Below are 14,343 nucleotides of genomic sequence, written 5' to 3'. Positions count from 1 at the left end.
AATTCATAATTATGTAGCATAAATACAGATGTGATAAATGTGCAATGTACAAACTAACTAAATCACGATAAACACAGCAGCTCTGTAACTTTACGGAGAATTAAAATTTCATATACATGCTAAACACCATGGTTTTCAACCAAACTTGTGAGAGAATACTACTGTTCTTTGCAGAGCCAGTGTGCCATCTTCAATGGAAACTCTGTCAGGACTGTAACTAAATTAAAAATTACTTTTAAAATATATTAACAAAAAATACTAATCAAAGGGATTATTTCTTTCTAACTGCAGATCTTTTAAGCCAAGCAGCAATCATTTGTGACAATACAGAACACGTCAGTCTCAAGTAATATGGCAATTCTGACAGCATATGACAGGGAAGCTCACAAACAGACCTATCGTACAGCAAAGCAGATGCTATTCTTACACTGCATGACCCTGGATCCCGTCCCACCCATGCAACAGACCCAGAACAATTACACTGCAGCTTAGGGTGTTATCAAGTCTTTGAAGGAGCATCTGGTTCAACTAACGTTTTCTCTACTCATTAATAAAAAGAAGACGCTGTGGTAACTCACAGTACAGCACACTGTCTCGGCAACAAATAATGACCGTTAACTTTATATAGTGATGAAGTTGCCAGAAAATATCACATGCTTTGGGTTTTTATATATGGTCTATTCCCCACAATCAGAATACTTTCTGGTGGAAAACACCACATCTCTATGGAAATAGCAATACTAAATAGTCCAGCAAAATTCAGTAATATAACAGTTAAAGTGTCTTTTTTTTTTTAACGGAAAAAACTTCATAATCAAATGCAGATGAAAAGTTATTGTAAAGTGTTTATTCTAATTTATTACACACACACATACATGTGCACTTACTGAAGGAGCCACACTGTCCACCACAAATTTCTATAAAATTGCTTGGTCCTGATAACCCTCGGCTCATTGTTTCCAGCTGGAACTCCCTGTTCTTTTTAATAACCAATTCAACAAACTGTTGAAAAATGCTTTGTATAATATAGTATTGCCATAGATCTGATGTTTGTCTCTGTCATTACATATTGCATTCAATCAATTTACAAACGTTGCTGTGTTCTTTTTGTACTAGTTCTTCTTATGGCATCCTGAACACAAATCCAAAGATCAATACCTTGTCTGCTGAAAAAAAATCGGACATAACAAATGAATAATTTTATTTATAATAAAAGTCCTAGACCCCATATGGATTCTCCTAATGTTCAAATTCATTTTTCATGTTTAACACAAGATGAAAGCAAGTACCCTGCACAATGCAATGAGAAAGGCAGTGATAAAAAAACCCAGTTCATATTTATTGAAGATGTGAGCAAAACCATGCAAAGCTATGGCGTATGGCTAGGAAAACATCAGTAAAATGGTAAGTCATTCACAAAGTATTTGCTACCATATTAAAGAGCAAAAAGTCCCTGTCAAAGAGCAGATGGATTTTCTTTAAAAAGACACCACAGTTTTGCTCTGAACTATGGAAGCAGCAAGGCTCTGAATGAAATAATTTAAGCAAGAAGACAAGTAGAAACTTAGCTCATGCTGGTTGCATGAGCCGATTCAGTTTGTCTTGTGCCTTTTGTATGACAGAAACAATGCATTTGCTGACTGTAGACACATCCCTGCGCTATTCCAGCTATTGAATAGCTACCTCCTCTAAAACAGCTACGTAGTTGTTCAAGGGAGCCACAAATGACTTCTTTTACAATCACTCTTTGCAGAGCAGCAAGCTAACAGAGGAAACAGGGACTCTGCTTTTCATAGAAAACAGTATTGGTACCTGTATAAGCATACAAATCCCCGCAAGCTTACACAATAACTAGCTCACCCCCTCTCCGCTCCCAAGCTAACTGTTAAGATGTGCACTACATAGAGTATTCCCACCTAGACTCTTGGCTCCATAACAATTCACAGGCATTAGCAAAAAAAATCACACCATTTCTGTACAAAATAGAAAATCAACATAAAAACACACCCTAAAAACCAATATCTCATTAATCAAGACTGTCCCCAATACCATGTGCCTGGTTGCTCTGAAATAAGACAGACAAGTAGAAGGGGCAGGGAAGCCCCATCTTCCACTTTGAACTATATGCAAGAACAGAGCAAGTACATACTCTTCATTTTGTCATGGATGTTGAGTGACTTGATGTCTTCAGACGGACTGTGGTCAGACACCTCTGAGCCTTAACCATTTTCCTATTAGGTGACAGCAAAGGGTCTGGCTGTCCCAAGGGGAACACGCACTAATCCTGCACACTGACCTCGTGTAGCTCTCCCTCTCCATTTGGTTGTGCCAAAAGAGGTGAATGAGTTTGCTACTACTGTCAAACACATGCGCATATTTTAGTTTACACAGTAGAGATTCCAGTTGAATGCCAGATATCCCTTACTCAGTTGTAAGATCCCAGTTACCTCCTATTCAAGAATCTGCAATAATCACATCACTCAAAGGGATCCTATTTACAAACAGGTTCCTGAGTCCATGAACTAGCGTGCACCCATGAGAAAGAAGTCTAATGCTGGGGCAACTGAGGCAGCTTTGTCCAAGAACAGGGGAACTCTTTCCTTACCATGAATACTATGTTCTTGCTACTCCTATTCTTGGTTACTATTAGCACAGTTTGACTTTCATGTGTCAAACTCAATTCACAGGATTGGCAGCTGGAAATAAACAAAACAAAATTTTGTAATGTGTTAACTGAACAAGCGTGCTTTGGCATTGCTCAATTCATGAATGCTGAACTCCACAAGACCATTTTTTCCAGAGTATAGCTTTATTTTGAAACTATTACAGCAAATTCACAACTCCAATCCCACGTTCTGTTTCAAGATGGAATTTCAACCTTACTAGTTAATTAAAGCCACCACCTGGAGTGAGCTGGCTTTCAAACTGATTTCCTTTGTCTCTCTAATTCACACACATTAATATTTTATTTTCTATGGAAAAAAAAATATGAAAAGGAATGTCAGAAGTGTGCCAAAGACAAGGCAGATAAAATTATTGCAATAAAACAAAGAAAATACACTTGTTACTGCCAGGTCTCCAGATGAATGCTGCATTATACAGACATTTTAAAGGCTTACAACTGCAAATTGCTCTATTTCACAAACTGTATTCTAGCCTTTGCATCAAGATCTTTTCTAATTTTTATTATTGTAAGGAGAAAGGGAAAGGGTTGGGGTTTTATTACCTGAACATTTATTCAATGGAGAAACAAAAACTACATTATATATTATAAAACATGAGCTATTAAAACAATGTGACACTATAAAATATGCTGCAATACTCATTGCAAAGCTAAACCTGAGCAAATAAATGTATCTGTCAAACAGTCAGCAATAGCTATACAACTAGAGTTTATAATCTTTAATTATTTAAGAAGGAAAGAAGCTTGGAATAATTAAGTTTTATAGGCTGCTTAAATTGTCATTACTAGGTGCGCAGAAAACTTTAAAACAAGTATCTTTCATCTGAAATAACTCTTCTTTGTTTTTAACAAGAGATACAATTGTTCACTTAACTGATTAATTGAAAAAAAATCATTAACTATTGTTTTTAAAACTTTCACACACAGTACAGATAACTTTTTATTTACTCTCTGATCTGGACAATGCATATACCAACATACTGCTCAGGCGTTTACAGGCTCTGCATCTCACAGTGACTGATGTGATACTGTCTTTAGATAGCTTTGAAAATGTCTTTTTTTATGACCAATCTGTAAATCACATCGATTTACATCAGATACTTCAGAAACTTGAAGTTGAGAAGAACTGTTCATTTAATTCATTAAAATATATTGGTGAGATAGTAACACCTTTAAAGTTTCTATAAAGTCTATGCATCTTTGCCACGCATTTATAACCAAATGATCTGACTTCTGGTACAAACAGACACCATTCAAAGCAGGTGCAGAGAGAAGTTCTATATTGAAAAATTATAATCTACAGAAGTGATGGGAGGAGAGGAAGATTCCATATTTCAGAAGAAAAACATTTATGAGTTTAAAAAAAATATATTAAAGGTTACTAATTTTTAAATTATACATTAAATTGTGAAAGAAACAACATAAAACTACAGAAGAACAAGAAAGCTTTCAATAAACTCCAGATGACTTTCTTCTTTTCCCAAAACACATTCAGCCATTGCCTGAGTTCCTACTAAAATTTTACCACGGACCTCTATGGAAATGAAGTGATCAGTCTTGAGTACTTCTGAAAAATTCTACCTCTAGCCACTGAAATCAGCACAAGTTACACAGCAGCAGAGTTTTGACTGGAAAATAACATGCCACACTTCAAAATACACTAAATAGGTACATTTAGCGTCTTGCAGAATCAAGTTCCCATACAGTTTCTAAAGTGAGAATTTTACTTACAACATGGGGCTTCATTTTTTCCTCAGGAAATGTGTGCGCTATACAGATGGTTTATTTAATCCATTCCTACCTAAATTAATCAAAGCAAGCTGTCCCAAAAAAAAAAAAAGTCTTCATACAGGATGCTGCTGCCATTTGACAAATTGTGTACATTTAGCTAGGAGAAGTTGAAAATCCTCCATAAAGAAGTTAACACATCTAAAAATAAGTGACATTATTAAAAGGGAAGCAGGATGTGTTATTTAGCATAATATGAAATTTAAACAGTACCACCTCAGATACACTTTAAAATGCTTTTAGTACACCTAGTTGTTTATACATCTTCTGTGGTGAAAAGGTCAATAGAAATTCACCTCTAAGGTCACAGTTGCTAAGCAACCGTTTTCGGCAGTTCTGCAACACCGACCAAGCGTATTACGTTCCACTGCCTGGTTTCAGAATAAACCCGCATAGCATCCTACCTGGCCCTTGAAGCGCACCGAGCTCCTCCTGCTTTCCCCAAGAGCGTGGGTGCCCATCGTCGAGGCACTGCTCGAAAGGATACGCCCTGGGACCACCGGCTTCCGGTTCACAAGGGCAAAGGAGAGCTCAGTCTTCAGGAAGACCATGGACGGCTTGATGAGGTGCTGTCCGAATCTCAGCATGATAAACGTTAATCTTCAGGGACTGAAAGAGACAATAGTTATGATAATTAAAGGACTGACTTTGCTTCTCCAAACAACAGGAATAAGACAACCAAATTGTCTAGGCAGCTTCTGAAAGAAAGTGCCTCCTGGGCTCACCATGGCATTGGGTGTTTTGGAAAGATTGGTAAGGCTTTCCTAAAGTACCGCTTCTTTGAAGGGGTGGCGGAAAGGGCTTCTTTCCAAAGCAAAAGTTTTACATATAATTTCCTAAAACCTTTTCTCATCATCTTGGCAGGGCTGCAAAATTCTAGACAGAGAATGTCATTTCTCCCTCCCATTTTCATTTGTTCTGCATTGTATACATTTGAGTCATACGTGCTTGGAAAAGCACAAATAGTATTTTGCATCCCCTTTGCCATAATGCAAATCAATGCACACAGGACTTACGAAATAAACCACATTTTCTAAATCAATCTCTCCACTAAATACCTCAATTGAAGAAATACTGACAAATTAAGGAAAGCATATTTAGTCATTTTCCATCCACGCTTTCTAGTTTGAGCAACTGAAATGTGAAGACGATCAATAGTTGTGTGCAACATTTTCTCTTATGCAAAGAAAGCCAAAGATTTCCACTTTCATTCACTAAAATTTTCTCTCCTCCTGGTGAGGATGAAAATCCTTCTTAAATAACTAAGGCACAATCCTAACAGTGTCTATTTTAGGTCTTTAAGCCCTAGAGTATTTAAAGTATTTAATTCAATCAGAAATATCCAAGGTGCTGCAGGGTAAAATACGAAATAATGAAGAATTTCATGTGACACAATACTTCAGACACATCGAAAGGATTACACTAACATTACCTTGCTTGAACCAAGTGACTAATCAGAAAATTCAGTTTTATAAGTTGCTTCAGATGGGGAAAGATACTGTTAGAGTCATGTAGGGTCTTTTGCTGCAGCTCTTTTCTTGCAAGCCTACCGTGATTAGTAAAACCCAAACTTGGTTCTTAACTGAAAAGATTTATTCTAATTTAAGGTCCCCCTCCTTGTACCTGCTCCAACAAAAAGCACATATAACAACCCCCTCTAAGTGCACACACTTTGAAAGTGTCTTTGAGAAGTGCTCGTTCTTTGAAAGGAAGTTCTGGCTTTTTCAGCTATCTGATTCCACAAAAGAACTTAACTAAATTAAATTAAGGATAGCAGATGCATCCAGTAAGGCTTTACACCAGAAAACCATGTATAAAACTGAGTATAAGATACAATACCAATCAGATGACTACACGTTCAAGTAATAAACATTCTCTAAGCAGGCACCGTGTCTTGTTTTATTTTTGAAAATCACAGATTAAAGGAAATGCTTGAGCAGACCATGGAAGAGTGGAGATTTTAACCTTCCCTGTTTCAAAGATCTGAAAAGGTTCTATAATTATTTTTATTCCCATAAAGTCAACAGAAGATTAAGCGTCTGAGAGGATGTGTCCCTTACCATATATTAAACCTGAAACTTGACAGCATACAAAAATCAAGTCTCTCTAACTACTAGAAGAATTGCTTACCAGACAAAACACCTGCTATCTTGTGCTGATGTCTGAAAAAAATAATTATTAGGAACTTCAATCTTCCTCATTTCTCTTAAGCAGTCCATCAGCAACCCCCCCGTGGGAGTTTCTCATTCTGATTAAAACATGCAAGAATGTTTTTACATGATATAATAGAGACATGGTTCTCTTCGCAATGAAGGAAATGTTTCTGATAAAGGAGCAAAACACATTAAATAGCCAGTACTACCATCCAGTGATGAAACTGTAAGCTAGTATCTCCAGTATCTGGAAAATAAAATGTACCACCACACCTGCCATTGCATCTAGCAATACTATGGACAGAAATAAAAGTACTACCGATCATTTCTTATTGATACTGATTGCTACTGATAACTAAAAGCACTGTCCAGAGACATGGAATTGACTTAAACACAGAACCAAGACTTTAAAATAACAGATGCTGATTTTAAAACCAGATGCTTTGAAATGTGATTTAAGGAGGCAGAGAACCTGAGATTTTGGTAATCACCAGGAGAAGTCCTCTGGCTGTTTGCTGCCATAAGCAAAAAACAATAAACAATAGCAAGATAAGTTTGATGACACTGGAAATAAGGCCTGGATCCCATGCTTCAACAACTGAGACTCCAGGGATGTTGGAAATGGATGACCTGGTGCTTCTCTGTTCTAATTATCTATCTAAAATTACTAGAGGCTCCTGTGGGTCTTGCCAGTCTAATGGTGACTCAACCTCATTGTTAAAGCTAACCAAACCCCAATCTGAAGTGTACGTTGCAAAATTCTTCAAGTTGCAGAATGGAACAAATATTGATAATTACAAGAACCAAGGTTAAATTTGTGTTAAGGGCTTCATGTTAAGGGCAAGGGCATCCCCTGAGGTAAAAGTTTGGCTAAGTCAAAACGTCACTGCAGGTAGTGGATTTGGGACAGACAAGGACCATATTGGAGAGTTGAAAAGCAATAAAAAACATTTTTATTTGAACAAGAAGTCCAATATGAAGATCTTATCTTCTAGCTTAAATATCCTAAATATTCTATTACATATCTAAATATTCCACTATCGTACCCAATATCCTACTATCCATACAATAAAAATGTATTTCTCCCTCCCCCTTTAACTCTGAGGATTTGGAATCCTATTAAGATTTAATAGCAGACTACTAATCTGGCCTTAAGACCTCCATTTAACATCTGCATACAAGAGATGTTAAATTCATGGGAAATCCCGAGTGTTCAATACCTCAAAATGGGAAGAGCTATTACCACAAAGCAGTGGGTAGAACGTACCAGAATGATGGAACGGAGCCCAAATTCCAAAACTGACATTTGGGTTTACCTGAAGTCAAACAGAGCACTGTAGCCAGTAGGTACTGCTCCAGCAGGTAACCTGTGGCAGGCAAGGAAGCGGCAGAATTCTCTCGGCCCAAGAAGCTCATTCACAGCTGGAAACCAAGGCCATGACTCTACAAATCTCTACATCATCATAGGCAGTTTGCGCAACCCCCAGTGAACCTGTGGAGAATACGTGTGCCATCATCATAGGCAGTTTGCGCAACCCCCAATGAACCTGTGGAATCCACAGTAACACCATAAAGGAGAAGGGTCTCTTCAGGATGTTCACCATCATCTGGACCCTATCAGTTACTGACCATAATTCCATCACTGGAATGTGTTTATTAAAATTAACCCTAAACTGTATTGGGAAAAATACATATCTGATGGCCCTATCAGAACAATGCCATACATCCTTTTTCATACTTCAAGAGAGATTTTCAAAAAAGATTTTGTCAGTTGAGTTGACATCCTGTATAAATACATTCAATTTTTGCCAAAATAAACATATGCAACATTATTAGCACAGCGTTTGGGTTACCATTGCTCTCTAATATTGATGGGTATTGTCAATGTTTTAAAAACAATTAAAAATGCATTTTCAGAAAATGCTAAATGGATCCATACATAGATTCTGTGGACCACAGAATTTAGGCTGACTATACCATGTATTCATAATACACCTACCACATGCATCTTTACCTATGTCACTGCCATCTTGTTAAAAAAAGTCCAGAAAGCATCAGTAAAGTAAAAGCACTGGCCTCACATCTCCTTAAGCATTAGTTTGAAGAATGAGGTTACAGCCCAACTGGTTTGACCCAGAATTATTAGAACATTTTTAAGCCTCATGCGTAGAAGCAGTGGATGTATTAAAACTTTTTCTATTTGCTTACTATATAAAAATATATCTGAATAATGTATTTCTATCTCTTGACTCAGACTAAATAAACATAGCATGTGTTTCAAACAAGTGTGTCAGTTGTATTGGTTGCGCTATGTAATAGTGCAGACTTCCCAGTGCTGTTCTCTCCAATTCTGAAAGGGGACTATGGGAATTTTTTTTTCTTAAACAATTATTCACGATCTATTATATATTACTTAAGCTGTTTTCTGCCCTAGTGATCCTCTGCAGTTTTCTCTAAAGCATGATCGTCTGTGCTCAGAACCAATACAAATGCTAAAAAAATACGTTAGGGAAATGAGTAATGGGTACAACTGAAAAATCCATAGCTGCGCAGCAACACACTGCAGCAAGGCTGGAATATTCCAGAGTGCAGCGAGGCAGGAAACTGCTACCAGCAGAGCAAGTTTTCAGTCATCTGAATTCTACCTGCTTATTGCTTGAATGGCCTGTAAACAAGCAGAAATCAATACAGTACAGGTGCGTGCAGGCAGGTCATGAGATGCAAATAGTGTGTGCACGAGGCTTCCCAGCTGAGTGGAGTCACCTCACTAAGGCTGTTCCTCCGGGGATTTCCATTTTACACATAATGAGGAGGTCATTCTGCTAAAACAGAAACTAAATATAATTGTTGAAAGATGTTTCTTCTTTAATGATAGTAGTCTTTCTAATCCCAGTAATAAGGAGGACAATTACATAGTAATGATAGAAAATGAAAGAAATCCATTTCTGATAAAAGAAAATTTCAGCCCAGTTTAACACAGTTTCTATTCTGACTATTCAAATGAAAAGTGTATTTACTCTTCTTCATATTGCACGTATACATTACATTGCCTATTTCATCTGCCTCATTTTCCTAATTAAATTTCCTTCAAGCTGTGTTCCTGCAGTTGTAGGTGGGAATATAGTATTAAAGGCTAACATAGCAAGTAGACTAACTTTCCAGCCACAAAAGATCTCAAATCTATATAACCCGTACTAGGAAAAAAAAAAAAAAAAAAAATTACACTGGCATTCTACATTACACCCTGAAAAATAAGAGTGCTCAAATTAAGAGAAATCTTGAGATACACTGAAATATTTTCAATTATTATTACAGTTTTGTAAAATTTCAAGAATAGGCACATTGCATTTGCCCAGCCTGTATAAATACTACTCATACATTTAACGTATTTTTGAGAGGAAATCTAAACACAGGCCTCAATTCTGCAAGTTTATTTGGTTTTGGGTGCTGGGGGGTTTTGTTTTGTGCTTCATTTTTTAAATAGCAGAAGCTGTAGAATCGTTGGTATCAAATACACAGGGAGAACTCTGAACAGAAGGTTCACCTAAAGACAGGTCCCTACGACATCAAGATAGGTGTCTGCCTGTTACACATCATCTCTAGAGTCAGAGACCAATACCCTGGAATGCCGTTGGAAATTACTTTCTCTGTACTTACTATAAGGATTGACGGCACTAATTCTTTAAGGCTGTCTTCCTGCCTCCACAGACCTCCCCATTGGATGCTTAACTGAGATGGTACTGGTACTCCAAACTGCCCTTATTTTGTCACACAATTACTTGTCCTTAACAACAAGGTGTTGAGATCACCACCCGCTGGGGACCAAGCTCAAGGCTTTTGCTGAGCAATCACGTGAGCGCTGTTCTAGGAAAGCTATGAATCTGGTTGTAACGAGAGAACACAAGATAATGCAAAATGGGCTGCTGACTTAAAATATGTCTATTAAAGAAAACAGATTACAATACCATTATCTCTCTGTGCTAATATAAATGAATATTTTAGAAACAATCCAAGGAGTATTCTTAAATTTTAAAGTTTCTCATTTTACCATATTAATATCACCTGTTCATTAATTTTGACACTCCTGATTCTGCTACTCAATTTCACTGTAAAAACACTGCAAATTTATATGACAAAATGAAAACAACTTAGTCGATTTTTTTTTAAGGTCTTAGAAGAAAAATCGTATTTTTTTTTTAAATTCAACAAGATAAGACAACTTGTGTCACACACTGTAGTTAAGGGAACAAAGTAACTCTCCAGTAAATGATGTTTATGGTTAACTTCATATTTTTCCATCACATTTTCTAAGCTGCCCTTTATCCTTAAATGCATATTTGACATTTTTCCCTCTAAAAGGTTTGATTATGTGGAAAGTGATATTCCTACTTAGACATCCGAATTCTGCACTATGTTCAAGAAGTAATGTACAATGAAGAACTGCCCTGCATGCTATCTCCCCTCTCTTCATGCTTTATTATTTTTTACTCATTCCCTCCCCCTCACTGCCACTTTGTGAGGATGAAATCCACACAATTCAGAATACTACTTACTTAACCCAAGCACATAGCAATGAATGTCCTTGTTCCTAGCAGCCAGGATTTGCCATTTTGATCAAGGAATACTTAAAAACATTAATGAAAAGAAATAACTTTATTCTAAAATCACTCAGTTTTTCTACTAGCCTTTTGTCCTTAGAGCACCTTTATCTCTCAGCATCCTCCACTCCCACCCTTGTACAAGATTTAACAACGTATTTTGAGTTCTTCCTGTTTCAGAAAATGGCCTTTAATTAAAAAAAAACCCTCTCCCTCTCAGTGAGCCAAAATATAGCATGCTACTGCTATTTCTATTCTGAAAAAGCCAAGAAGAATTACAAAACTAGAAAAGGTGCTTAAGTATCTTTGACAGCCATAGCCTAGATTCTCTCCATGGGGATGGTATTTTCTGCTCTACATGGGGTTGAAGGGAAAAGCTTGTGTGGATTATTTTCCATTTTCACCACCCGCAGAAGCTAGTGAGCAGAAACCCCATTAAATATGATGCATGCAACCAATCCTGGCGGTGTTGACAAGGACTGGTTTCTCACATCATACACAGATTATGATGGACTTGAATCCACTACACATGGCTTCCCCTGCTTAATCTAGCAGCGAAGAAAACATCAAAATTATTACTGTTTAAATATATTGCCATTTTCTTAGCATGGTCAATCAAGCTAAATTATCTACACTTAAAATTAAAATAGACTGTGGTCTGTTGCATAGTACCTAAGCACCTTAATGTGTATGATGCTAAGGGCCATCTATTTGCAATCCAATAGCCTGCCTTCCCCTTGCAGCTCTGTTCCCTTTCACCCAAGCTGTAGCAGCTTTTCCCAGCCCCTCTGGGACAGTATTTTTCCATTCTGCTCTCAGTGTTGATCTCAGTCTTGCACCTGGAAGCCCTGGTATTGCTGCTACAGCAGATTCTCCTAGGGCATGACTGTGGTCACCATGAGAATCATCCCTTCCTCCGCCCCCTTCTCCTGCTGCCCGTTTGTAGCTTTTGGGTTATGCCAGTGGACCCAAGAACGTGCCTACACAAAGCTTATTGATGAAGCAGCACCCAACCCTGAGCACAGCACACTCCAGTTAACATTAATAGCATCACAAGCAGGAACCTGAAGGAGGCCTAATGAGCAGGTCCTGATGAAAACTAGATAGTTCCCAGTTGTACTGGGTCTGACTGGGATGGGGTTGATTTTCTTCACAGTAGCCTGTATGGTACTGCGTTTTGGATTTGTGACTAAAACAGTGCCGATAACACACCAGTGTTTTGGTTATTGCTGAACAAGGCTTTCTCTTTTTCCCACTCCGCTCGCCACCAGTGAGTTGATGTATGTCTTCACCTGTGGCTCCTGCTAGTAAAGCTGCATGCCTCTAAACCTGTCTCAACACCCTTTGCACAACCAGTCTAGCCCTAAAATAATATATTTAAAATGAAAGATGCACAACATTTAAACAAAACACTGTTAGCCTATTTAAAAGCTATAGGTCAAATACAATACTAGCATACACTAGTTGTATTGGGATCTGAACTTACAGCCCCCAGAATAAAGCAAAACTCAGACCCATTCTGAATGCCAAGTTAAGTTGTATAGACAGTACAGACAAGTTAAGTTTTAAGGGGAGCCTTACATGCTACTAAAACATCTTCCTCCTGCCTCCTTTAGATCATCTGTTTTGGTTCTTTTTCCCTTTTATTTATTTATTTTTAAAGTAACCATACTTTTTTTCAAAATTGTTCCTCTTCAGGCATTAAACAGCTTGTCTACTGCACCTGATAAGCTAATGTATGGATACACACAGGCACACGCTTATAAGCCTGTCCTCAGTTTCCTCTCTCCTAGTTGCCTGGTCTGTCATTGCCATGACTTTTACAGTCGTCATTTAAAAAACAAAACAAAACCCAAAAAACAAATGAACAAACAAAAAAAACCAGCCTGCCCCCCCAAAACCCTCACAACCCCCCAAAAACCAACTCAAACCTCCAGACACCCAAGTCTTTGTTGACCAAGAAGGATACAGACACCTAAAAGGAAGTGAACAGCTCTGTAGCAACACTGTAAAGCAATCACAACATTGACAAGTTAATAAACAAGAATCTAGCAGAATCAAGCTAGATATCAAAACCAATATACCTATCCATAATACATGTAGAGGGCATAAGTATTTTTAAATGGTGTAGAAGGAGTTGTCAAATTCATTTCTATACAAGCATTTTGGAATACAGATTTGGACAACCTGTTTGGTTCTTATAATTCAGGTAAAGAGTGCAAAGTTATACACAATAAATTAAAAGGTTTGTAGGGGCAAAAGAACTGTATAATCCATTAAACTTAAAGAAAAATGCGGGTTTAGAAGAGTCATGAAAGCACTAAAGACGCAGTATATACTTCAACTGTCCATATGAATACTGTGTTCACTAGAAGATGACTCATAAAGCATTTAACCATACTGAGAAAATAATTCTGGCAGAGGAAGGTCATTGCTCGCCTCTGTCCTCAGGTAACAGCTCAACTTTTCCATGTACTAGGACTTGTTTCCAAATGTCGTGTTAAATTTTTTTTGCTATATTGACACCCTAGCTATACCGGCAACTTTACTTTTTTAAAAAAACTTTTATGATCACTAACATGAAATAAAATTCTTGTCCTGCATATACTGGAGTTGGTTTATGTCCATTTTATGCTAGAATACATAAGCATAAACTTAACACACCACAATATTACAGAAGGTATCTTTCAAACAGAATTCCAAGACTTGATCTAGAGATTCACAATCTTCTCTGCTAGACATCTGTGCTGACTTTTTCTCATATTAGCAGAGATGACCCGAGATTATGATTCCTCCTTCCATCGTCACCCAAGAAGATGACATGAATCCAAAGAAAAGTCTGATAACTAAGAACTTTTCAAAATCCATGTACTATATCAGTGATTTCGAGGAAGACGTGTCATGAAATGGGATACAATCAACAGGTTCACCTCCTCATTGACTTCTACTGAAAGAGCAAAATATGTACAAGTATACATATGCAATAAAATAAACTATGTTCACTAATCTTTCCTTAGTGTTAATCTCCTAGGGAAAAAAAAACCCAAACAACAAAAAAAACCCCCACATTATACTTTAAACATTGTCTAATAACTTGCATCCACCATGGCTATTATCATGA

At 37.3% G+C, this 14,343-nt stretch overlaps 1 protein-coding gene across 2 annotated transcripts in view; it reads right to left on the bottom strand.

Moving 5' to 3' along the window:
- FHIT (fragile histidine triad) overlaps positions 1 to 14,343 on the bottom strand; it is a 648,955-nt gene that overhangs the window by 443,892 nt on the left and 190,720 nt on the right. For both annotated transcript variants that reach the window (XM_009284393.2, XM_009284394.2), the window contains exon 3: positions 4,959 to 5,080. In XM_009284393.2, coding sequence (XP_009282668.1) covers positions 4,959 to 5,058 — 100 coding nt within the window. In that variant the 5' untranslated portion in view covers positions 5,059 to 5,080. The remainder of the gene's footprint in view (positions 1 to 4,958; positions 5,081 to 14,343) is intronic.

Source organism: Aptenodytes forsteri, unplaced genomic scaffold, assembly GCF_000699145.1.
Source record: "Aptenodytes forsteri isolate BGI_AS27 unplaced genomic scaffold, ASM69914v1 Scaffold53, whole genome shotgun sequence".
Taxonomy (NCBI): Eukaryota; Metazoa; Chordata; class Aves; order Sphenisciformes; family Spheniscidae; genus Aptenodytes; species Aptenodytes forsteri.
Note: the sequence above shows the minus strand (reverse complement) of the source record. Positions and strands in the feature narration are given on the sequence as shown.